At 34.5% G+C, this 25,997-nt stretch overlaps 4 protein-coding genes and 1 long non-coding RNA gene across 5 annotated transcripts; 2 read left to right on the plus strand and 3 right to left on the minus strand.

Moving 5' to 3' along the window:
* Positions 1–1,825: 1,825 nt before the first annotated feature.
* Positions 1,826–4,240, minus strand: LOC135117050 (uncharacterized). The gene is made up of 2 exons (XR_010276616.1): positions 2,595–4,240; positions 1,826–2,512 (listed from the first exon to the last, which is right to left on the minus strand). It is a non-coding gene; the product is annotated as an uncharacterized LOC135117050 (long non-coding RNA).
* A 1,798-nt stretch (positions 4,241–6,038) lies between these two features.
* Positions 6,039–7,453, plus strand: LOC110370267 (8-oxo-dGDP phosphatase NUDT18). Its single transcript, XM_021326012.3, has one exon. It carries the CDS (start codon positions 6,357–6,359, stop codon positions 7,356–7,358), a length of 1,002 nt encoding a protein of 333 aa, XP_021181687.1. The 5' UTR covers positions 6,039–6,356; the 3' UTR covers positions 7,359–7,453.
* A 1,722-nt stretch (positions 7,454–9,175) lies between these two features.
* LOC110370265 (peroxisomal N(1)-acetyl-spermine/spermidine oxidase) lies at positions 9,176–14,689 on the minus strand. Its single transcript, XM_021326010.3, has 3 exons — positions 13,223–14,689; positions 13,028–13,148; positions 9,176–12,546 (listed from the first exon to the last, which is right to left on the minus strand). The coding sequence occupies exons 1-3, from the start codon at positions 14,578–14,580 to the stop codon at positions 12,358–12,360; spliced, it is 1,668 nt and encodes a 555-aa protein (XP_021181685.3). The 5' UTR covers positions 14,581–14,689; the 3' UTR covers positions 9,176–12,357.
* A 523-nt stretch (positions 14,690–15,212) lies between these two features.
* Positions 15,213–23,737, plus strand: LOC110370266 (uncharacterized). Its single transcript, XM_021326011.3, has 6 exons — positions 15,213–16,455; positions 16,757–16,943; positions 17,130–17,331; positions 17,406–17,656; positions 19,173–19,289; positions 19,527–23,737. The coding sequence occupies exons 1-6, from the start codon at positions 15,724–15,726 to the stop codon at positions 19,619–19,621; spliced, it is 1,584 nt and encodes a 527-aa protein (XP_021181686.2). The 5' UTR covers positions 15,213–15,723; the 3' UTR covers positions 19,622–23,737.
* Positions 23,738–24,324: 587 nt separating this feature from the next.
* On the minus strand, positions 24,325–25,555 carry LOC110370259 (uncharacterized). The gene is made up of 3 exons (XM_021326002.3): positions 25,356–25,555; positions 24,784–25,205; positions 24,325–24,602 (listed from the first exon to the last, which is right to left on the minus strand). The coding sequence occupies exons 1-3, from the start codon at positions 25,442–25,444 to the stop codon at positions 24,427–24,429; spliced, it is 687 nt and encodes a 228-aa protein (XP_021181677.2). The 5' UTR covers positions 25,445–25,555; the 3' UTR covers positions 24,325–24,426.
* Positions 25,556–25,997: the final 442 nt, after the last annotated feature.

The following is a 25,997-nucleotide window of genomic DNA, read 5'->3' on the forward strand; positions in this document are numbered from 1 at the left end:
ACACACTGGATCAAAATAATTGGTTGATCGATTCCAAAATTAAACAGTATCCGTCCGTCTTGTTTCGGAAGTAATCGGAAGGAAGGAACTTTTAATAGTTATAATTTGATGATTTTTTTTCAGCCTTCACACGACTCGTGCGTGAATTTCCTCGGCGATGTTCTCTGAAAGTTGATCGGAGCCAATAGCCAAGAGTAATGCAGATGCGTAATTGGTGGAATAAAAATCCTCCGCCGTCAAATGGATACTAAAAGTCTTAAAGTCTTCAAGAGAGTTCAATTATATATTTAATTTTATAAATTCACACATAACAAGCTTTTTGCAACTGACATTACATTTTTTTTTTTAACACACTTCTATCAATTTTTCGGCTATGTACATACCTAAACCAAAGAGGTTGTACATACCATAACAAAGAGGAACGCTATAACTGAAAAAAGCGCGGGAAACCTGAACTTTGGCGGACGTGTTTTCTTTTGCTCAAGTTGAAAAATAATTTTTATATTGGATTAGATTAAGTTTTTGTATATATTCTATCGTAATATTTTGTAGTTTAGTTATAGTGTTAGTGTTAATTCTGTTTGGTAAGTTTTTTATTTAGTTTTTTCTTTAATGAAATGGAACCTCCGGATGACCCCGGAGGAACATTGCCGCCCGAAGTTGGGCATTATGTAACAGTTTCGAACAACGACACCGGAGTAGACACTGATGGCTCCGCCGTCAGTACTACTAATACAAAGAGGAAGAGGGTATCCTCACGCAGCCTTTGCAAACAATGCAATAAAAAGAGGCGCAAAAATGGCGCGAAAACTCAGTCCGACTGCAGTTGTGGCGTGGTGGACATGGAAACTGATCCTTTAAATAGCGCGTCTGTTGTTAGTTCTCATGTTTATAAACCAAATGAATCTCCACAGAAACCGGTTTCGGTAGCCAGATTGGTATACAATTCTTCCGATGCGGCACCATTTCTTGTACATATACAGAGAGAGCAAACTGCTCCCAACGATAATAGCTACTTAAACCCAATTTCATTTGGCAGGTTTTTAAGGAGGAATTCTTTTAAGGGTATAGTAAACGGAAGTTTAAAAAAAATTGGTCGCAATCGTCTGGTTGTTTCCTTTACTACATACTTAGACGCCAACTCTTTTATTACCAATAACTTATTAGAAAAAGAAAATTTCAAAGCGTTCATTCCAACTTTCTCGGTGACCCGCATGGGCGTCGTTAGAGGCGTTCCCATGGAGTGGTCCGATGATGATGTCCTCGAAAATATTTCAGTCCCAATTGGTTGTGGAAAAATTTTAAAATTGAGGAGGATTAAACGAAAGACTATTGTAGATGGCAAATCAGAGTTTAAAAACACTGAAACTGTTATATTAACTTTTGATGGCCAAGTTTTACCAAAGCGGGTCTATATGTGCTACACTTCTTTAGCTGTTGACCTTTACATTTACCCTACTATTCAGTGCTATAATTGTTGTAGATATGGGCACGTAAAAAGTCAGTGTAGATCTACCCCTAGATGCTACAAATGTGGTCAAGGTCACTCTGGGGATGGGTGCACCATCTCTGAGGATAATTTGCATTGCTGTCTCTGCAAAGGTTTCCATGAAGCCACTAGCAGGAAATGTTTAGAATATGAGAGGCAGAAAAACATAAAAGAATCTATGGCCAAATCCTGCATTTCATATGCTGAAGCCTCAAAACTTCATCCCACAATTTCCAAAATTTCTTATGCTGATGCTTTGCTTTCCTCTCCCACAGTTTCAAGCAATATAAATGCTTCTGTTCCTCAGGATTACTCTCCAACAAAAAATAAAACATCTTATAAAAAAACTGTATTTATTAAGCCTCGTTCCCCCCCTCAGTTTTCAAAAGGTTATGATCAGCAATTCCATCAAGAACTCGCTAGGGGTCTGCCTCAACCAAAAGATGGTTGTGCTCTCATCCCCAGAGATGATCTATCATCAGCCTCAGTAAATGAGTTAATCATAGCACTAATTAAATCTTTAACCCAGACTCAACTCCTCTCACCGACCATCGCTGCCACTGTAATTAATGCAGTTTCTGAAAAGAATATTCATAATGGAACACAAAGCCAAGGCAATACAATGGAATTGTCGAAGCGCAATTAATAAGAAATCTGATATAATACATCTTGTCAATAATTTTAAACCTATAGTTTTTGCCCTACAAGAGACATGGCTTAAACCAGGGTCTTTGTTTAAGATCCCTGGCTACGCCTGTCTTAGGGAAGACCGTTCTGATGGGTATGGCGGTGTAGCCTTACTCATCAGGCATCATCATTCATTTTCACTTTTCTCACTCCCATCTCATAATAATTCATTCTCCATAATTGCAGCTGTTGTAGATAGTATATGTTTCGTTTCTGTATATATTCCTCGTCCTTCTTCTTCAATCTTTAATGAACTTGTAAATATTTTATCTCTTCTTCCCAAACCATTTATAGTTTTAGGGGATTTTAATTCTCAACATGAAGTATGGGGTAGTGCTACAACAAATAGTTATGGTAGTACTTTATTAGATATGTTAGATAATATTAATCTTTGTATTTTAAACACTGGGTCACCTACTCGACGCACATCTCCAAATGAAGGTGCCAGTGCACCTGACCTGTCACTATGCACTAATAAACTAGCCTCGCATTTGAGTTGGGAAGTTATGCCTTCTACTTATGGTAGTGATCATTTTCCCATAGTTTTAAAATTTCCATCCAGCCAAAAATCTTATTCCAGTCGCCCTCCGCGGTTGAAGTATAAACTAACTGATATAAACTGGCATACGTATAGGGAACACTTGGATAAAATCGTTTCTAGCCTTCCTGAAATTCAAAGTGGGAATGAACAGGCTTGTGCTGATGCTTTATCAGATGCCATGATAAAAACTGCCGATAATCTTTTCCCTCATAAAAAATCACAAAACAAAATCCCATTGCCACCATGGTGGGATAGGGATTGCACAGATGCTATACACAAAAGAAAGCAGTGTGAACTGTTCTACTTTGAAAATTCTACCGAAGAAAATTTTGACATTTTATGTGAAGTAATTTCAGACACCAAAAAGTTATTAAAAAAAAAGAAGTTTGAGGGCTGGAGATCATTTTGTCTTTCCATATCACCAAATGTTAAACCTTCTCTTGTTTGGCGCAACATAAGAAGATTCAGATCAGTTTTCTCTGAACCGGTTACTGCATGCCTTCCACCTCAATTAAGAAATAGTTTTTTAGATAAATTAGCTCCCCCATACGTCCCAGATAATATATCTGCGTATCATATGCCTTACACATTATCAGATCCTCCCTGCGTACTCGATAATCCATTTACTTTAGAAGAGCTAAAAGGTGTTTTGTACCAAATCAAAGACTCTGCACCAGGTGCAGATGGTATACCTTACTCTTTTCTGGCTAATATGAGTGATTTATCTCTTTTATATTACTTAAAATTAATTAATCAAATTGTAATTTCTGGTAAGGTTCCCATTTCTTGGAAATCGCAAGATATCCTTCCAATTTTGAAACCCAACAAAAGTCCTTCTGACTGCTCATCTTATCGACCAATAGCTTTGTCATCTGTAATGTTAAAGATCTCGGAACACTTAGCTAAAAATAGATTAGAATGGTTTATAGAAAGTAACAAAATATTAAGCGAAAGTCAATTTGGTTTTAGGCGTGGTAAAAGTACCCTAGATAGTCTAAGTATCTTTATCACTGACATTAGATTAGCATTTTCTTCCAATCACTCCATAGTTTCAGCTTTTCTGGATATCACTTCGGCTTACGATAACGTTGTAATTTCTATGTTAAAATATAAACTTCTGCAGTTAAATGTGCCTATAATGCTTGTAAATTTCATTTTAAATATATTATCTGAGAGGTATATAAAACTTACTCACGAGGATTCTTGTGAATCTAGAGTCGTGTGGAGAGGTCTCCCTCAAGGTTCAGTTCTTAGTCCTCTACTTTATGACATTTATACTTACGATCTTGAATCTTCTCTAAATAATGAAGTGAAAGTGCTCCAATATGCTGATGATCTTCTGTTGTATTGCCCAAATTACTCTGTTACAACGGCCTGTGATTCATTGTCATCGGGTCTCACTCTTTTAAAGAAATGGATGGATAACAATGGTCTTGAGCTGTCTACCGCAAAAAGTACTGTTGTACTTTTTTCTAGGATGCGTCTTCCTCCTCCTGTGTATGTATATTATGATAATGTTCCTATTCCTGTTAAATCATCAGTCAAGTTTTAGGTCTGATATTAGATAGCAAACTTTCTGGACTTCCACACTGCGAATATATAGCAGCGAGGTGTGAACAAAGAATAAATATATTAAGATGTTTGTCTGGAGTGTGGTGGGGGGCCCATCCATTCTCACTAAAATTAATTTATAATGCAATAGTTAGAAGTGTATTAGACTATGGTACATTCTTACTAGAACCTGGTAATTTAGCTGCTTTTAAAAGATTGGACGCTATTCAGTCAAAGGCTTTACGAATTGTAACCGGAGCTATGAAGTCAAGCCCAATTAATGCCTTACAGGTCGAAACGGTTGATCCTCCTCTATCCCTTCGACGTCAGTATCTTTCTGACAAGTTTTTGTTCCGTGCCTTACAATTTTCCAATCACCCTTTACGCGCAAAACTTGAGTCTCTTTTAGAGGAAACCAACTCTTCTCACTATTGGTCTCACAAATCACCTCCCTGTCTTGTTGTTAGCTATAAAAAGTACCTTGCTTTGCAAGCTCCAACTTATAAATCAATAACATTTCCTCTTTTTTGCAATTCTTACGAATCATTAGTGTTTACTCCGAATGTTATTTTAAATTTAGGCATTAATAAAAATGATAATTGTATAAAAGAGTTATTCAACTTTTCAAAGAGCATACACTGGGACAATTGGCATCATATTTACACGGACGCATCTAAACACTCTTCTTCTGGTAATGTCGGAGTTGGCGTTTTTCACTCCCAATATAATATAGTACAAAAAGTTAAGCTTCCTCCTGAGTCTTCAGTGTTTACTGGAGAATGCTTTGGTCTCCTCAAGGCCTTAGAGTACGTCCGCTTAATGAAATTGGGTAGGACAGTAATATTTACTGACGCATTAAGTGCATTGCAAGCAATTAAAAAATATCCTTTTAAATCTAAACCAGTATTTCCGATTATTTTAATCATTAGAAGCCTGTTATATCAGTGTATTAAATTAGGTTTTCAAGTTTCCTTCGTGTGGATTCCAGGTCATTGCAACATCACAGGAAATGTGAAAGCTGATCATCTGGCTAGCGAAGCGGTAGATTGTGGTGATTTATTTCCATATATAAATTTTGCTCATGACTTGGCTAGTCTACCAAAGAATTTTCTTTGGGATGACTGGAGTAAGTCATGGGCAAATAGCAGTATCAATAAAGGTAGCTATTACGCTCGTATCCAATCATGCATTCCAAAAAAACCGTGGTTCGCTAAACTACATTTTAATAAAGCTGCTACCAGTTGCCTAATTCGTATGAGAATAGGTCATAATTGTTCCAAGCTTCACCTCGCCCGACTGCAGATCGTTGATAGTGCCCTTTGCGAATGTGGTGAGATTGACGATTTAAACCACATGTTTTTTTCCTGTCCTCTTCTCGATCACGAACCTTTTCTATCAAGTCTTTTATCCTATAAGATTCCTTTTCCTACCTCTATCCCTGTCTTGCTAGCAACTAATGATCCCAATATATATATGTATTTAGTAGCTTTTATCTCTCTGAATAACATACGTATTTAAAGTGTTTAATATCCTGTAGTTTTCGAATAATCCTATCCAATACCTATCCAAATTCCGTTACCTAAATTTTATTTCATTCCTACCAAGTTTCCCCGTTTTTGTCGGTGGCAATGCGCATATAGCGATTAGCCAATATTAAAAAAACGCTATAACTAGGCCTCTGCCTAAAGTAAATCGAAGTGACCCTCTTCTCGTACTCCTCGTATTTGTCTAACATAACATCAGCCGCAGCCTTATAAAAGTCAATGTTTTGTTCGTATAATAATTCCTATCTCAAATTATAATAATTGAGTTGAATGAGTGAGTGAAAAATGTCAGAATGAATGATGTTATGTTGGCCTTCCCTTCATGTATGTTTGGTTGGTGTGTTTGGTATTCATGCATGTGTGTCATGTCATTCATGTTTGATATGTGCTAAAAATTCTAAATCAAAGTATTTTTTGTAATAAAAAACAGTAACAGCTAGTCAGTAAAGTATCTGATTATACGAAATCGTCGTATCATTTCAAGCAACCTTGAAGCTCATTCATACAATTCCGAGTTGAGTTTATCAGAAGTAATTAGGTAAATATGTCGCGCCAAGTAGACATTAATATTAATAAATTACTTGATGGTCTTGGTCTGGACGGAGAAGATAACGAAATTTGCGATTTTACTATTGCTGACCAAAATTGTGTCGCCGAATCTCAGGGCATTACACCTACCACTCCATCCGATTTCAAACCGGTACTGGGCAGCAACGTCACTTACGTCGTCGCTTGTGTGATTATAAATGAATCTAATGAAGTATTAATGATGCAAGAGGCGAAAGAGAGTTGTGCTGGCAAATGGTACTTACCGGCAGGACGCATGGAAAAGGGCGAGAGCATCGTGCAAGCTGCTACCAGAGAGGTTCTCGAGGAGACAGGACTTCTTTGTAATCCCACAACTCTTTTAGTAGTTGAGACTGCTGGCGGAATGTGGTACAGATTTGTTTTAACTGGTGAAGTTATAGGTGGTGAATTAAAAACACCTGCCAGAGCTGACAAAGAATCATTGCAAGCCAAGTGGATCTCTAATGTTCAAGAAATTTCATTGAGATCAAATGATATTTTGCATCTAATTGAAAAAACGCAATCATATAAACACAGGAAACCTGATAGTCTATGGCACAGAGATATTTTACCAGCACCCATACCTCATATCAAGGATTTGTTAAGATTGATTGTAGTTATAAAGAAGAGGAGTACAAACAAATTGCATGTATTATTGAGTGAGAAAACTGCAATTCATTTCCCTACATGTGAGATAAATCCTGGAAAAAGCATTCATTCAACATTGAGAAGGTTTATGGTAGAAATGTTTGGTGCTGATGTGGGCCAACACAGACCTCTGGGTCTGTTGAACATTGAACATGGCCCACCAGCTGATGGCTGCTGTCTGACTTTACTTGTAGCCTTTAGACCACCCCTTGAAGAGGTCCCCCTTATTGGGAAGTGTGTTTGGCAAGAAGTGTCACGTGAAGATGAAAAAAGATTGCTTACAAACATAACTGCAAAAGATTCTTTGATTGAATTACATGTTGTACGTTAGTCTTTAAACTCGCCTTGTTATGATGCTTGCAGATAGATTACCTTTTTTAGTTTTAACTGCTAATGCACTTCTATAAAAACTGGTAATTTAAAAGTTACAGGTTGACCCTCAAAGTGAAGATTGTTTTGAGCAATAAAAAATTGAATGATTATGAAAATATGAATGAAATTATTACTTTCTATCTGTAAGCTCTAGCTAAGAAAATTAATCATGACATCTACTTTAATGTACTATTTGTTGAATACTCATCATTGAACCAGTTGATAGAAGATTATCCGTCCATAGGGCTTAGATACATAATATTACTTATACTTAAGTAAATTGTAGGTTGCTAGATCTGGTATCAGTTAGATTTGTAAGCTCCCCATGAACTCCATATTCCAATGAAAACATTTTATTGTAACGTTTGTTATAGATCTGTTATTGTAATATTTCAATTAAATTAATGTATTATAATTATCTCACTCATGTTTGAAATGTTTCGAAAGGCCCTTAGGGATTAAATTAATGAATAATTTGAGATCACAAATCAATGAAGTCATGGGAAGTTATGCATAAGTTGTATTATTTTGTAATTGTTGTGTATTGTACTACTCAGTATTTTTCTGTAATTATCTAAAGGTGTCTACACACCAAAGCCGCTGACGCCGGCGGCCCAACCCGCCGGCCGTATTTTGTACAATCATGCCGCCGGCGGGGCAGCATGCCGATGCCGACGGCATCCCTCTCCACTCACTCAGTCAGTTGCCCGCCGGCTTTCATAGAGTATTTGACAATTACTAGAACACCACATGCCACGGCAGTCGTGCCGCCGGCATTGCCGCCGGCAAAGTCGTTCGGCTTGGACATTCTGAAGCCGCCGGGTTAACCCGCCGGCACTAAGCCGCCGGGTCAGCGGCTTTGGTGTGTAGACCCCTTTACAGTGGTGACATTCCATGGTTTAATTAACATAGTATTATTATCACACGTATATGAAAGTTATTAACTTTTTGTAAAGTACCTGCAATTGGGTAAAAGATCTGTTTGGCCAATTCATTGCAAAAACATGTAATATTAACTTTGATGGAATGAAAATCTCAATTTTGTAAAAGAGAATAAACAACCCAAAAGATTATCTAACAACTAAGTAACAGGCTGAACTTAAAGTATTATTAAAAATGTACAGGAAATAGTTTTAATTTTAATTAAAAACAATTCATAATTATGATCATGTTCTATTCCATTTTCGCAATGTATAACTTTTTATGAAAGAATATTAAAAGCATCAACCGAAGTGCTGTAACGTACCAAACTGTAAATACTGTAAATTCTGTTTTATTAACCTTTTGAACGCCAATGTCGGCTATAGCCGACATGAGCAAGCGTGCCCTGTGCGCCAACGACGGCTATACTCGACAAAAAACAGGTCGCAGAAAAATACAAAATAAACCTATTAAATCATTACTTTTATGTATTTATTAATTAATTATATTAATTAAGATTTTCGGGCTTGGCGTACAGGGCATAGGAATACCGATATGGCGTGGCGGTGAAAAGGTTAAAAAATTACACGAAATCCTTCTGTAACATTTTGACCAAATAGAAGTTGTACCCAACATAATTGTAACAAAGGTGTTAAATAAATATTTAGAGGGCTTTAATTTAACTTATAACTACTTTATGTAGCCATTAATATATTTTTTGTATTCTTTTTATTACATGTTATTATACTTTGTTATTTTAATAATCTTGCTTCTTTTGTTTATTACTAATATTATAATAAATTTTTATTACATAAAACTGCTTATTACTTAATATAAAGGTATCAATAAAACATCTTGTGTATTTGATGATTTATTAAAGCGATACAAAAAAAACATTGCATTGACTAGAAAAATCGAATAATGTAACCTAATTATATTTAATAAGTCTAAAATCTGGAAATGCATTAAATAACATAGTAAGTAGGTATGCAAATTCTAGGTACAGTTTAAATCTGACAATTTAGCTTGCATGCACCTGCCGTCATAAATAAAACCTAGCACAAATTAACTATACTAATAGCTGGTTTTTGAGTACTTTGTCTGCAGTTTATATATTATTTTAAGGAACAATGAATAAACCACCGATAAAAGTACTAAACGACGGCCACAGGAGAAGTAAACACTTCTTAGTACAAAATTCATTCTACATGTTTATTAGCCATCAGCATTTTGAACAAAGTTCACTAACATTTTGTCTATTTACATATACATATGTGTAAACTACTTAACTGCGCCTCATTTGTTTGATAACATATGGTTCCAATAACTTAAAAAAGTTTTCATTTCAATTTCGATTATAGGTCATTGTAAAGTAATCCTAATTTCCAGTAATACTTGAGATGTACCAATCAATGTAGAGTTATCGTTATATTTACATGGTGAAAATCCCCCAATGGTAATAGTGCGAACACACTTGGTCTTAGGACTTGCCTCAAAGACATGCTTAATGTTGATGAACAAAACCAATATTTACCAACAGTCACTGCTTACTCGCATAGTATGCACAATTCTAATGTAAATAGTCTGATAAAATCATTCTTATTTTCCTATGTAAGATTAACTACGTGATCAATATGCGGGCTACAGTAACATATACAAAGATGAATTACCAAGTTAACACCATCTTCAGGTCTGTGTATTTCTTACAATCCAGCTGGACTAGAATCCTGGACATTTAAATTTACTGATAGGCATGTATAATTTTATTCACAACTAGCTGACCAGGCGAACTTCGTACCGCCTTTTCCTTATTTGCTCACCGTTTAGACCTACCCTGGACTACGACAAACATTTTAAAACCAAAATCAGCTCAATCGGCCCAGCCGTTCTCGAGTTTTAATCAGACTAACGAACAACAATTCATTTTTATTTATATAGATAGATAAGCACAAAAGTATCTCCTAATTGTGCGCTTTTTCTAAGACGCATGGAACAACTAAATAATGGTCTAGCATAAAGCTAAAAAATGTGTGTTAGAACTGCCTTTCAGAAAAACTACTTATTTCAAGGCGCAGGTGTAGTTTAGTATTTTCTTAATAATGTGTCAGTAATTTGGTTTTGCATTGGTATGTTTCAAATGCAAACTAATTCATATAGAACAGAACTGGGCTTTAATAAACAAAAATATTGAAAAGAGTTCTAATATTTGAAGGTAAAGCTCATTTAATCCTATTCTTTCGACAACAGCCGAATTATAAAACTTATCGGCTAAAGTCGACAAGAACGACGCGTTAGCCACGAATAACGGCAAGGGACGTCAACTAATTAAACCATTTTTTTACATTATAGATATAGGTACCTACATCAGAAACAGAAATGTACACTTCTAGGATGAAACAAAATTAATTATGCCATGGATATCGAGATCCTACAGAAAGTCTAAATTTGTTTTTCTAGGCCTACAATAGGTAATGGCATTTACGCCTGGCTTTCAAAAATTGATTGCCGCGCGGAATACCCGCTTGTTAAAAGCGCTCTTAAACTACTCTACTAGGGTGTATTTGGTATGGTGGTGATATGGTTATCGTCAAACTAGGTACTCGCAGCGCAATTTAAAAAAAAGTTGAACTTAAGGTGGAGCGCGAAGGGCATGAGCCAAATGCGCGTAGGTACTTGTGCGAGAAAAATTAATTGCGACTCGCAATTTCTGAGCCGCCATCGAGTTTGGTGAGAACTATATTACCTACACTACCAAAAAATATCTTAATCCAAGTTTGCTTTTTCTATGTTCAGTATTACTAATTAGTCATTGGAATTGCCCATAATATTGCGACCACTTTGATTTTTATGCTTGCATTTGGTCAATCAGTATACCCCGTAATTTGATAAAGTTAAACCATTGTTGCTGACAGTACATTGAGTCAAGATATTTTTGCGAGTGTAATCATGTAATAATAACACCCTTAACAGGGTAATAATATTTACTATTACTGTGCTCTTAAAGACAGAATCGTTCAAGAATGATCTTATTGAAAGGTACATAGCATATAAGTTACAGGTTACATAAATGTATGTCTCAAAAAGAAGGACCTGTGCTGTGAGGTGGCAGAACTCAACTGAATCATATTTTTGGAACTTTATTCTTATGCCATTCGTCGGTATTTATAGTTCTTTTCCACAGGAGAAGAAAATATATCAGGCGAGTCTTCTTGATCTTCTTAGCATGATTATTGAATAACAAGAACAGAATGTTTAGCACAAATTAATTCGATTTAAATGTAATTTCAACCATATCCAAAAGTTATCAGTATGAAATCAAATTAAGTTGAGGCAATTTATCTTAACAAATTTCGGTAACCATGCTTCACAATAAATATTTATTTCATTAATTGTACACTAATTATTCATTATTCTTAATAATTTATGCGACCATTTGATAAAAAAACAAATTGACATAAAACTAAAATCATGACAACATCCTTTTTCTTGTCACCAAAAAAAAATATTTATGCATTGGTGTATGAATTACAACACGTAGATTAATCAATCCAACTGTTTTAATTACATAATACACTATTTAATGTTGTGCATTTGTACCTTTAGACCATCTTTCAAATGATTTCCATAATTTATTTCGTCGTATGAATTAATGCCCCACTAGGCTTTAAAGACTTCATGAATGTTTTATTTCTCTCTGAACCCATTTTATATGTTCCAGAAATAGACCCAAGCAAAAGTTTAGAACTTTAAAGAGAGCAGACATACAATTTTACTTTGTTACAATAAATTACATAGTTTTAATACATGAAATAAATAATATAAATCCACTAAAATTTTCATGGTGAAAAAATTTCTACCTATATAATAACAGCAAACTATTGCCTAATAACAGCAGTATTAAACAAAATCACAATTCTTACGAGTAAAATGGGCCAAGCCTCTGTCATGTAATTATGTATAATGGATAAATACAATGAGAGTATATTGTACCTAGGCACTGTGCATATGAAGCATGTCTACATACCATTGTATTATTACTAGCCCTCAAGCTGTATTCCTTGTATCCATGAACTCAGGTCAGCCGATCCGGGGCACTCAAGGAAGTTCTCTTCAGGTTCGTCCGGGGCCAGTAACCGCCGTGCTGCCGCTTGGCCGGATAAATACGCACCATGCGCAGTCGAGTAGAAGTTGCTGTGTGTGTGCTCTCCAGCAAAGAGCAGAACAGGCTGAAATCATATTTGTAAACATTTTTTAGCACATCATGTTTGTAACATAGGTGGTATGACACCTAGCAAAGGTCCAGTGGCCCTTGAAACAGGTAGTGTCTTTATAGAAATAATGTCTCTCTCATCCTCTAAAATTTTACACACTACTTACATGAATTAACAATTATTTATCATTGCTTATCTAAGTACTAGACAGATTGAACCTACCTAAACATATTTTTTACTTATAATGTTATCTGAGATAGGTATGTTACAAATAAGTGATAAAAGATGTAGATAGAATTTATAGAAAATTATTTCCATGTACTTTTTAGCTAAGTAATTAATACATATAATAATTCATCAACAATATTTTCCTTTATGCCACAGTTCCATTGATGTTAGAACATGTATTATATGAAATATTAAAATTCAATCATTTCTTTTATTACAGAAATCCATGAAAAATAGCTTGAATTCTTTAAGAATAACTAAGATTTACCTTTTTATCATGTACATTTCTGAACAGGGGTTGAGCTAAACTTTCAATATCACTCTGACTAGCCCCTACACCTATTGCAGTATATGATCCTCTCGTAAATGGCTGCTTCCTCCAACTTGTGCTGAAATTTTACAATCATTAATCAAATAAACAATAGTAACACAGAAATCAGAATTAATTTAGTAAAACACTAACCAAACACATTTCTGAGGTTCAGGAATAAATGGATCATTCAGGAATTTTCTTAGAATTTTTGTGCAAGTAGTAGAGATTTCCTCATTTGAAAGTGTTTCCATATAATCAGCTTCCTTCCCTGACAGCCAGCCTAGTAACAGGGTTTCTGATACTTTGCTAAATGAGTATATCTTCTTATACCATGAATCTGATATATCTTCAGGAGTAGTTGTATTCTCCCAAAGTAACATAATCTCCGTGATTTCAGGATTTAGAAATGGTCTATCATATTCTAAGAAAATTTTATCTACAGTACTAAATAATAATCTTTCCAGTGATTCCATCTTATATTGCGGTAAAGAGGGTTCAAACAAATTGGTAGCATTGTCTTTTAGAACACCCAGGGGAATAGTACATATCACATGATTAGCATAGTAAGATTTTCCATTCTCACATACTACTTCAACATAGTTAGGGAACTTTTTCTTTGGTTTTCGTGTGACGTCTGTGAAGGATGTGCCTTCACCAGGATTCATAGTCTTGTCAGATGATGATTTAGAAATGTCTTCAATAACTGTCTGGTCAGAGTCTTCAGATTCTTCACCTAAGTCCTCAAGAGGTCTCTGTGAGCTATGCTCATTTGAATCCCAAATTATCTTCTTTACAGCATGATCTTTTAGTATTTTGTCAGGAGCAATATTTTTTGTGAGTGGTTCTAATATAGAGCTATAGCCTGATGGTATCATGATATTTCCACCTTGTAGCTCAGTGTAGCTTCCCAACTCCAGGAGATCTATCTCATCCATGCTGTTACAACCAGATATACATGTTTCTCTTTTCAGTAGGCAATCAAATATTAATCTTCGTAACTTTTTCTCTTCCGACGATGGTAGACGTTCTAGATATATGGTGGCTTCTAAATTGATGTGTTCACCGACACTGTGGATGTCTGGAGGTGGTAAATATTGACAGAGGAAGTACTCCTCGCATCGCCGTAGAAAGCACACATAAGCTTCGTGTATCTCGTGAAGTACTCCAAAAGGTACCTGCTTCCCATCCTCTGTTGCTGCTATAACCTTATGGGGTTTAGGTATGTTTATAATATTTACAAGGTTGTTAGCCATTGCTATTTCAAAAATTGGATTACCTAGAACTCCATGAATCCAATTGGCTCCCAGCTCTACATTCTGATTTTTCATAGGTATGGAAATGATACGACCGCCGATACGTTTTCTAGCTTCTAAAATTATAAAGTCTTCCATGCCATTTTTATGAAGATAATTGGCGGCAGACAAGCCAGCCATGCCGGCTCCAATAATAAGGATATTACACTTATTGGTATCACATTTTTTACTAGAATTTAAGTTTTCGTCGCCCATAATATTGAAAATTGAATAATACTTGTATTATTTTGTCAGTATTGTCACTGCACTTTTGACGTTCAGCTGGTTACGACATCTTTCATTTTTGTCCTTCAGACCTTCACAGAAAAAAAATTAAGCTCTGTGGTGCATCATGATGCTTTTTGCTCATCCAACCATTCAGTCCATTCTAGTCCTTAATGACCTACTTGACGAAGTATGATAATTTATCTTTTAACTGTTACAATTTATTTCAATTATTGTTCGCAAATCTTTTCTCTTCTCAAATCTTACCTGATTTTCTAACTTTTTGTCCGTATTGTTATATTTAGTTTCTCTATCAAGAGTAGAAGCATTATAATACTTCAGTCAAAGAAAACGTTTGGTTAAAACAAAACAAATATTATTGAGTTTTAATTTAATGTTTAAGTCATTACAAGAAAAACACGACTTTCCACTAAATTGTACACGATAACATTTAATTTAAAAAACCTTCCAAAAATAGAGTCGAATTATATCACCATAGACAAACAAAATAGTAAGAAAATACGTCCCTAGCTCGCGGATCCTTTCCACTTCCGTCTCGCTAGAATTTGAAAGAAAACCATATATCTCTTTCACACTTCTAAATATCGTATAAGGTTTTCTCGCTTCAATGACCTTTGAATTTGCTGAATAATAATAATAAAATCTTTGTTTACTTCGTCTCAGCAGTGTTTTTGTTATTGTGGCTATTCTATCAATTGAATTTAGTGAAATCATCTTGAATTTCATTACTGATATAGTGTGAAACTCAAATAACAAGTGTTATTGGAACAATTCACGGTGAAGCTTCTTATTTGATCGAGACTATTGTTTGTCTAATTTCGATATCGAAAGTCATTGTGAATATCAAGTGTTGCTTACAAATTTTGTTTAGAGGGTTGTGTTTTGTTACAGTTATGTAACTGAAGGATGAGATATTTAAAAGTATATAAGATTAAAAGATACGATAAGTTAATCACGAATTTCTTATTAGATTTTGTTATAGAATAGGACTGGGGAAATAATCACAACACGTGGGTTTCGCTGAGAATAAATCGATAGAGACGTAAGACGCGTGCGCCAATCTGTATCAACAAGACTATTATACGTCAAGGTCACTGGTCACAAACACGTGCGATGTCGGATTCTATTTACACACATGATTTTCTTCTCGAGCCAGGTGTAGAGATTAAACAGGAGTCGCCGATAGAGATGGGCACGATGTCAGCTTCTGTGCCCATCCCGCAGCGCCGTTTTGATATAGGGGACTTCAACACTGAGCTCGATTTGTGTCTACAAGACAATCTGGTTGGCTCCTACAATATGTCCAATTTGTCATACAACAAGCTGGTGTTTGAAACTGACAGCACATCTAAAGTGGATAGTTTTAAAATGGATGATGAAGATATTTTTCAAGTTGATAAAGCTGATCTTATAGGTGGACCTACACTGGCTGAGTTAAATGCAAATCCAGATACACTATTGGATGATTTGAATTTTGATGATCTTTTACTACCTGAAGAGAGTGGTTATTGCATACAGATTGGTGGAGCAATGAGTGGTTCACGCCGTGGCCCGATCACAATTCAGCCGAATAACATAATGCCTTCAGAGAGCCCTTGCAGTCCTTATAGCCGTGCCCAGCTAGCATTTTCACCTGCAAGTCAACACAGCTCAGCTTCATCAAGTTTTGCTCAGCCTATGAACCAGTTGCCAGAATTGCTGCTCAGGATGGATGGGTACAGTGGTGAGATAGCTCTAGGACAGTCAGTCCCCGCGTCCACTGTGCTGCCCCCTTACCCAACAAGTGTAAAACCTCAGCAAACTCAACTCTCTTCGTCTGCACCTACACACCTCACCATGGAACAGGTTAGTTGACATGCACAGATTTTTATTTACAATAATTTGTGATAATATACCTATGAACAAAAAAAAATATTCAAAAAGAATCTTAATAATGTCAGGGGTAATCTTGGATAGTATGTTAAAACCCAGTGTATTAGTACGGTTCAGTAATTGACTATCTTCAACCTTAATCGAAAATAAATTAACAAACAATGGTGTAGGATCATGTTCAGCGGTGGATCAACATTGTGATAACACTGGTTTAAAGTCATTAAATTAATAATTGAATTGGTATAATGTAACTCATAAATATTGTACTTTCTAGATCTGGCAGCGTCGAGAGCCCCGTAAACATCTGTTGTCTACAAGCTCATTGGCTGAAGCAGGGTCTGCATCATCCCTTTCCGGAGGGCTTCTCAGTCCTGGCACCATTGACTTTTCACAAGATGAAGAGGACCGTGATGTTGAGACAGATGAAGACAGTGATAGATATGAAGATCTATCTTCTGATGGTAAGTCATAAGAATTACATGAATTTATAAACATGCTTATTAATTGATTTTAAAAAAAAAACACTAGTTCTCACATACATCTAGTTAGACTGGAAGTTGACCCCAACATAGTTGGGAAAAGGCTAGGCAGATAATAAGCATGCTACTTAATTAATATATGATTATTATAAATTATCCTAATTACAGAGTCAAATGATGAAACAGAAGGCAAACAGTCTCGTCACAGTTCAAAGAAAGAGAGATTTTTCTGGCAATACAATGTTCAAGCTAAAGGTCCGAAGGGTCAGAGACTTATACTGAAGAATAAATCTGAGGACCCACATGTTCTAAATTCAGTAACTGATCCGGTATTCAGTCCCAGTTGCAGTGTTAGGGGTATCAAACATAGGTAACAGATTTTTGATTTTGTATATTAAAATTAAGGGTTTTTATTGGTTTTTCATAAATTTATATCATTTACAGCGGAAAAGCCAGGAAAGGAGATGGAAATGATCTTACTCCAAATCCAAGAAAATTGTATTTAATTGGTAAAGAATTAGATAACTTGGGCAAAGTAATAAATGACATGATACCTGTCAGTGAGCTGCCATTCAATGTTAGACCAAAAACGAGGAAAGAGAAAAATAAACTGGCATCCCGGGCATGCAGACTGAAGAAAAAGGCACAACATGAGGCAAATAAATTAAAGCTACATGGCTTGGAGCAAGAACACAGTAAGTCATGTTTAATTTTTCAGATACAAAACAAAGATGTTTTTGTTTTGAACAGTAGTGACTTTTAATATAATGGTGTGATAATTTATTTTCAAGCAAAACATGTACTGTGTTATGTTACCTTCTCTATTAACATTATGGTGTAATCTTTTTGGACTATTATTTCACAATATTGCATAATATGTGTTTTCTAATACACATATTATGTGTTTTCTAATTCAAGGTGCAATTTACAAGACATGATGGTGAGTTGCACTATTGAACTATAATGATAACTAAACCGTTTTCAGTAGTCAAATCGCTGATATGACCAATGGTGACTAGTACACTGCTAGCTAGGGTTTTGTTCAGTGGCGGATTTACCAATAGGCCAAGTAGGCCAGTGCCTAGAGCGGCAGATTTAGAGGGGCGGCAAAATTAGCAATTTTTTTTACAGGTTTTTTTTATAATTGAGTATTTGAGTACACAATCCATATATAAATAGACGATTAATTAACGCAAAATTAATAAACTGTAATATACATATACTTAGGTACTTACGTGATCATGAATTTTAAAATATTCTAATAGCGTTTCAATAAAAATAAAATAAAAAATCCGCTAGCTTCGCTCGCGGTTTCGCGGCTTTTTTCATCATTCCTGGTTTGTTCTGCGCTCTTTGAGTCCTCAATTTAACAAAAAGTTAAAGCACCGAAGTAGTAAAAACAACTGACGCGTGGAGGACTTTTGTGTCCAAAACTCGAAAAATTTCGCGCTCGCTGCGCTCTCAGCTTTTTCACTTTACACTGGTTTTTTTCAAACTTGTTTGAGTATTTTTGTGTTCCAAGACTCAAAAAATTTCGCGCTCGCTGCGCTCGCGCCTTTCACTTGACAGTGGCTATTTTCTGATTTCTTTAGGTATTATTGCGTCCCAAACATCAAAAATTTCGTTCTCGCTACGCTCGCGGCTTCTTCTCTTTGCAGTGCTTTTTTTCCACTCTTGTTTGGGTAGATATTTTTGTGTATCAAAACTATAAAAAAATTCGCGCTCGCTTCGCTCGCGACTTTTTCACTTTACAAAATTATTGAGTTTTGGAACAGAAAAGTATTTACATTTGTCGTTTTTTTTTTGGGGGGCTGCACAATAGGTAGTCCGCCCCGGGTTCCACCCGATGCTACGTCACCACTGCATCATAGCACCCGAACGAATGAACCGATTTCAATTTAGTTTTTTTTTAGTGTATGATGAAAATCGATTGAGCCGTTTAAAAGTTACAGAGGTTTTACGCTTCAAAAAAATAATCTAGTAACTGACAGAAATATCATTAAGTTCACAATCATTAGAGGCGGCAAAAATTGAATGGCCTACTAGCGGCAAGTTTGTAAATCCGCCACTGGTTTTGTTATTGTTATAGTTAAATGGTGCAAATTATCCTAAAAGTATTTAAAACATATTCCTCCATGTTGAAAGTCATGTATTATTACTAGATTGTTTTAATTATAGTTATGATTATATCCATAATTATTTTCACTTCAGGGCGTCTTATGAATGGCATAGCACAAATGAAACAAGTTGTGAGCAGCCGAGTGACTAACTCTCAGAATAACGTTGACTGGAACTCACATGTAACGAGCATAGTTAATACAGCCACAGGTAAAATTTTATTTTTAGTAGTGCCCTTACTATTTAAATATGCTTAAAGTATTGTTGGAATCAAATTATCATCAGATTTGAATTAGTTCTTCTATCATTGTGATAATAATGTATGTACTGGTTTGTTATTGTAGTTTGCTCTTTCGTCAGAATGTAGTTTAATCATGAAACCTAAACAAATGCACAGACCAAGGCCATTCCTTATCTTGTGGATAACAAAAATCTATTTTTTTACAGAGATAAAAATAGCAGGCAAAACTTCAGAATTTGTCAACAAAGTACTGGACAAAGTCAGAGCAGGACAAAATAATGGTGGATTAAATGACATATAAATACTAAACACAAACAAATTCAGATGTGAGTAAAAAAACGAAAGGCTGTTCAATGTACCTCCAAAGTTATTTAGAGAAGAGAGTTTATGTCTATCATATAAAAGCTTTATTGTCTAAGACAATTTTATTTTTCTATGGTATCAAAGTAGATTTAGTCATTAGAAGCTTTACAAGGCAACTAGGGGGAGTACTAATGTACTTCTCGTCTATATGATTACGCCATGATTTAGGTGTCAGTGTCATTTATATTTTATAAGTTATTGTTAAGGCTAACTTACATCATGTTAGTAGTAAACACTGACAGCATCTTAATTGCATTCAGTTAATTTAAACGCTAATAGGGCTTACTTATATGATAACAAATTACACAAATAAATTACATGTGTACCATTTGTGAAAAATAATACAGTTAAGGATCACACAGTGATGTGCACTTGGGTATATATTTAAAAGTGAATCTAGTCAGGAATTACCGATATGTATGTATAATATGATGAAGATGTGCTTTATAAGTGAGAAAAATCAAATAACTTTTTTACATTCCTTTATTTAATTTTACATGTTTGCAAATACATATGAAAAAGAACACTTATACACTGTATTATTTTTCTCAAGCATTTTTGCTGTGTGTCAACTATTTAAATATGTAATTATATTGAATGGGAAAGTAGTGATTTATATATGTATGACATAAATAATCATTATAGTTTTATAAAATTTTTCTCCATAAATCGTAATACCTAGATGTATGAAATATTCTATCATTTAAATTTAAATACCTAGATGGGTTTGCGAAACCGTATTTAAAATCATGTAAATGTTTATTATAATAAATGTGTAATAGTGTAAGTAAATATGACGGCACAATATACATTCATAAATGATTTTTAAAAATAGAAAGCATGGCTTAGCTATTTTATACTTTTTACTTATTGACATGTTAATGAACTTTTAATAGTTATTATAACATATCGGAAAATTATATTCGCAATAAGTTATTACTGACATTTTTAATGCCAAAAATTATTTGGCTGGCAAGGGTATTTGTTTGTCTAACGGCCAGTTTCTTCATCAAAAGTTAAAGTTATGTCTAAAGTTAAAGTAACGGTCAAATTCGTTTTTTCAAGGCTAAAGTGACAGCAAAATTCATAGAAAAATTGAATTTAACCGTTACTTTTACTTTAGACATTACTTTGACTTTTACTTTGGCTTTAACTTTTGATGAAGAAACTGGCTGTTAGTAAACATTCACAAAATTAACGTAAATATGTTACGTATGAATGAATAAATTTCTCAATGATAATGTGCCCCATATCACAAGAATACACTAAGTTGGTTAATCCACAGCCATGTCAATAACTCAAGGAAACACCTAAATAAATGTTTCTTGAAAAAGTCTTGAATATAGAAGTATCATTACATTTTAGTGCACCAATTAGTGTTAAGCATGTATGCATTGAATTAATTGTATAACTAATTTTCAATATTTTTCTGTAATCGTAAAAAATAACTACATATTTTTAATATTTCTTATTAAAATGGAAAGGGTATATAATACTTTATATTTTTACGTATAGATACGTGATGTAGTACGATGACTGAATATAACGTTGATTTGCAATCAACTTGTATCATTTGACTCGATTTTGGCAACAATTCTATTATAAACGCCAGTTATTTATTACGAACAAAACGACAATTTTGTTAATTTGTTTAATGTAAGTACAGGATTTTGTCCTAATGTTCGGTCACACAACACGTTGTATTGCAAAATCTATCTTCAGTAACCAAATCTGCCGATAGAAGGCTCGTTGATAATATAGGCGTAAGACAACATTTAATCACTTGCCTCTAATGGAGTTAATCTTCTTATATACTTTATATCTAATTAGTAGATTGGAATAATATTTTTATGTGACTGCTTTTTTATAAAATATAAGTAAATTAAGAATCCGTTTCCACTACCTACTTCATCAAAACGTAAAATTCGCACTAAAATATTTTTGCCGTTGTGATGTTATTGGTAATAATATTAAATTATTTGAATGAAATTTTATAATTCAGAATAAATAACAATTTCAAAATTTATGGCGTTTTCAAACTAACGAGATTATTCGCGTTTTCTGTCGCGCTTAATTCTATTGCTGACACTCAAATACGAGCGCCTAAGTGCGACAGAGTTTTGTATCGCGTGAAGGCTAAACTGAGTGTGCATTTACTTGCGGCAAAATTCGCTATTTTGAAACGCTCATAACATATAGTTTTGAAACTGATTAATTTACTAGTGGAAACGTGTGGTACGATACGAATGATCTGCAAAAGATAACTAGATTGTATGTAGAAGATAAAATATTTATAATACTTTGTACCCATTTCAAGGAAGTTTTCACATCAAAACGCACTGAATGTAAGTAGATAAGTTTATCCAGGGACTAAATGTTTGAAAAAAATGAGGTGAAAGGAAAACCAGTACCCAGCATGCGTAAATGGTGTGAATGCTGCCAATATTTTAAAATTATATATTTCATATCAAGCAACATTTTAAAATTCATCCATTTAAGTCAATTTAGATAAATAGATTAGATACTTAAGCATATTATATTCAAGAACCAAATTTTGGTCCCCATGTAACTAAGTTGTGTCTGGTTTTCATAAATACTACTGCCTTATTTTCGATAAATCTAGAATGATTCAAAATTTTAAGGATATTGTTTTTTGTGGAGTGTATTACACTCCACAAACTGCTTTTGCGAGTCTTTTTGATTTGATGTGTACGAGCCCTCTGAATGATTTCAGAACAGCTGATGATCGTAAGAAAAGCAGTCTGTTTTGTAAATTCTAATTTAGTTTTCGTTCTTCTTATATAAAATATTCATAGGTTACATGGAGAACAAAATGACTAGCGGAGATGTCATAACGCAAAATCTCCTCAGAAAGTAGCGCGCCAAGGTGTTCGAGGGACGAGGTACGTTAATAGCTCCTCCCTTACACGCCCTCTATGGAACCCACCCATTATTTTCATTATAAAATCACCAATCAGTCAAGACCAATCTTTGACAGATCGGTTTTGATTTGGCCAGGAGCTCGAACGTCTAGTAACTGATCACGCCTACCGTACGTTGCTTGACCTACAAGAAGGCGCCTGACCTATTTACCTTATGGCGTCTCCGCTCTCTTTCCTTCTTTCGTGGTAGGTTACGAAACATACGAAAGTTTCATGATATTTTTATAAAATAAATTTTTGGACATAAAAAATGCTATATATTTAGGTAATACACCATTGTAATAAAAATACCTCAATTTGGACGGCATAAGCTTTTCTTAAATGTCTTAAAGTTAATAATATTAAGAATTCGGGAGCTCCAATCATGTTGCTTGTATAGTGTTGTAGTTTGATAGATTTAACTCTGATTTAAATATTTATGTGTATTAAAGTTTATATTATCGTTATATCGTTTGCTGTTTAAGGCTAATTGTAAATATATTTTTAATTTCTGTTTATACTTAAAGGTCACTTAACGATCGGAAGGTTAATGTTATTCTTTACACAGTCATAAGTCTTTGAGAGCATTCCTATGCTTCCCGTTTCAGGACTACGAACAGTAGAATCGATCAAGAATTGCATTTGCCTGGACATAAAAAGAACATTGCGAGATTTTTTATGGGGAATTCGACATCGAGGTATCTGAAAATTCAAAAAAATCAGAAATTGAATCGATGCTATTCGTAGTCGCCGTTAAAGGATTGGCCAAAGTATTCTACAAGTTCACAAGGACCAATAATACCAAAAAACGACTCCCAGTAATGAGATACGTATTTGGTTGTTATTGGTTCCAAGACCAGCTCAGAATAATTATTTTTGCCTATTGTCCTTTTAAATTGTATGTACCCTGTAAGTAGGTACATAGTCCACACATAAAATAGTACTTTATTTTCGTTACATAACAAACCAAACTCAAACTGGTCTGCGATCCAATAGGCTGTGGTTATTTGTATATTTTTTATGTAAGTTTTCTTATGTTAATTTTTATTATTTTCTTTATTAAATATTTTTAAATGTATGTTAATGTATTAATGTTGAATAAAATTTTACGATAATAAGTATAATTTTAGAAATTAATGTTTTTATTTTAACTGATAAAACTACTATAGTTCTCGCCAAATTTGGTGTCGTTAAGGAACAGTGGGGGAAGCAGCATTTTTGGTAGCAGCAAGTGGCAGGGAGATAGTAGCGACAGAGGAGTACTTACTTTTTAGCGAGAAGTCGAGAATTGTACCTACTTGACAAAAACCCTTATATGAAAAAATAGGTCTTTGAAAGGATAACTCTGATAAAAGCCGTTTTTGTTTACGCCGCTGCCCCGACCAGGTTGATTCGGGTATTTTTCACCACAAATTTCCGGGCATGGCAGTGCCACTGTCCTTTCCTCGAATTTATTTATTTTGAAAGAGTAGGACTGAGCAGGTGTACCACTCATGCTTAATTACACCAACCAGTCAATTCCATTGGTTGTAAGTCACGTATGGGAACTTCCGTATGCTGTATATATTCAGAAAATAACCGACAGAAATGAATCGTCGAACGAAACAACGGTTTGGCTGCTTGATTTGCTGGTTATGGTTGTAGGCTACTGACCAAAAGTTAAGTTCACATAGGTAATGTAGGCATCATGCAGGAAAGCAGATATAAAAAAGAACAAATATATTCAAATACATATGGTATATTTCTTTGCAAAATTATAATACAGTGCTGTAATTATTCAATTTTGTAGTTACAAACATAACATTAAATAGTAATTAATTATTCAAATGTATAAGTTTGAGTTTAATATGTTGTCTCTGTGAAATTTTGACATATCTGGGATGATTTTAAATCTTTCTAGTAATTCATATAGTTCTAGTATCTGCTGCTCTTCTGGATGCTCAATGTAACATATGATAGCTACTGCTGGTTTATCAATGATTTCCCTCCAACAAAGTACTGAAAAAATAAAATAAGATGAATAAGACAACAGTGAATAAAGAGTTACAATTACTGGTGAGAAAAATGTTGATTATACTGCTTATCAATTCAAGTGTTCTTTCTTTCTTTAATTCTTACTGCTAAATAGGTAACTCAAGGTATTTAGAGTGATTAGTAATAATTCCTAAAAGTAAATTACCTCCTGCAGATACACCAGATATTATATTGGGTTGTTCCAAATTTGGGAAATGAACATTCAGTTTTCTTGTTGATGGTTTGCTTGCTGATATACTCCGGATCACATAGTCTTTGGTGACCAACTCAGATACTTGGTATTCCACCATGGGCTTTGTTACTATAGCTATAACATCTGTACTAATTGTAATGTATTTTTTTAACAACTCAACAATTTCACTGCTCAAAACTAAATTGTAATCTCTTATCATACAAACATAATTGTTCTGTTTCTTTGTCTTGAATAAACACAAATTAACTTCTGCATTAGAATTGACGAGTTCCAGGTCATGATGTGCTCTGACACAGTCGTACAAGTATCTGCCTTCTAATATTATGAAAGTATCAATTTCTTTAGGGATGTCAACTTCCTTATCCAGACGTAAACTGCAAATAGTAAAAGTACAATATTATAAGTATATAGAAATAATTAAATTGGAGTGCCGTAATATAAAATAACAGTCAGCATCATCTTACTCAACAACAAGTTTCTAACCAACAAAAAATGAAAATCATCGAGTGCTGTGATGAACTTACTTTACAAAATCATCAGTAACAAAAACATCGTCCCAGTCTTCCCAGGCTGTTCGACTGGACGGTTCGTTTATTTCACCAAAAGTACTCATATTAACAATTTAAAGTCTAAGAAATATGAAGAAAACTGGAACTGTAACTTTTGAAAACTAAAAACAATGAATCGGTGTTTTGTTGAGTTTTGTCAGTGTCATTCCCGTCAAGTGTCATTCCGATAGCATAGTGAATAGTGATGGACACTATGAGAGACGTCGATAATGGTTAATCATAATTTGTGAGGCCCACCATAAACCAAAAGAAAAAACTGCTATTTAGACTTGCTCACAAAGTGTTCCATATAATGTATCGAAATTCGAACGGTAATGTATGTGAATTTTCAACATGGGTGAAAATGCCCATAAACTATTTTTTCAGGCCTGGATCTGCCCCTGCACGAAGCCCTAAAAAAAGGCCTATATAGGCAAAGCGTATAGCGTATAATTAAAATAAGGTTTGGTATTAAAATAAGTATATTATATTAAAATAAGTAAAACAAGGTTCGCAGCAAATTTATTTCTATAACTAGCTAAAATATGATGAAAAATATATTTTTTTGCCAACATCCGTTTTGTCGGTTTCAGTTTCGTTTGTTTACAATAGTCGATT

This window comes from Helicoverpa armigera, chromosome 7 (genome assembly GCF_030705265.1).
Source record: "Helicoverpa armigera isolate CAAS_96S chromosome 7, ASM3070526v1, whole genome shotgun sequence".
Classification (NCBI taxonomy): Eukaryota; Metazoa; Arthropoda; class Insecta; order Lepidoptera; family Noctuidae; genus Helicoverpa; species Helicoverpa armigera.

Bases quoted from the DNA above. Each gene is read 5' to 3' on its own strand.
- LOC110370267 (XM_021326012.3), top strand. From the start codon at position 6,357: ATGTCGCGCCAAGTAGACATTAATATTAATAAATTACTTGATGGTCTT.
- LOC110370265 (XM_021326010.3), bottom strand. From the start codon at position 14,580: ATGGGCGACGAAAACTTAAATTCTAGTAAAAAATGTGATACCAATAAG. The intron at 13,149-13,222 runs GTTAGTGTTTTA...GTAAAATTTCAG, and splicing joins GAACCTCAGAAATGTGTTTG to CACAAGTTGGAGGAAGCAGC. The intron at 12,547-13,027 runs GTAAATCTTAGT...ATATGATTTCAG, and splicing joins GAAATGTACATGATAAAAAG to CCTGTTCTGCTCTTTGCTGG.
- LOC110370266 (XM_021326011.3), top strand. From the start codon at position 15,724: ATGTCGGATTCTATTTACACACATGATTTTCTTCTCGAGCCAGGTGTA. The intron at 16,456-16,756 runs GTTAGTTGACAT...TGTACTTTCTAG, and splicing joins CACACCTCACCATGGAACAG to ATCTGGCAGCGTCGAGAGCC. The intron at 19,290-19,526 runs GTAAAATTTTAT...ATTTTTTTACAG, and splicing joins CATAGTTAATACAGCCACAG to AGATAAAAATAGCAGGCAAA.
- LOC110370259 (XM_021326002.3), bottom strand. From the start codon at position 25,444: ATGAGTACTTTTGGTGAAATAAACGAACCGTCCAGTCGAACAGCCTGG. The intron at 25,206-25,355 runs GTAAGTTCATCA...TACTATTTGCAG, and splicing joins GTTACTGATGATTTTGTAAA to TTTACGTCTGGATAAGGAAG. The intron at 24,603-24,783 runs GTAATTTACTTT...TTATTTTTTCAG, and splicing joins ATCTGGTGTATCTGCAGGAG to TACTTTGTTGGAGGGAAATC.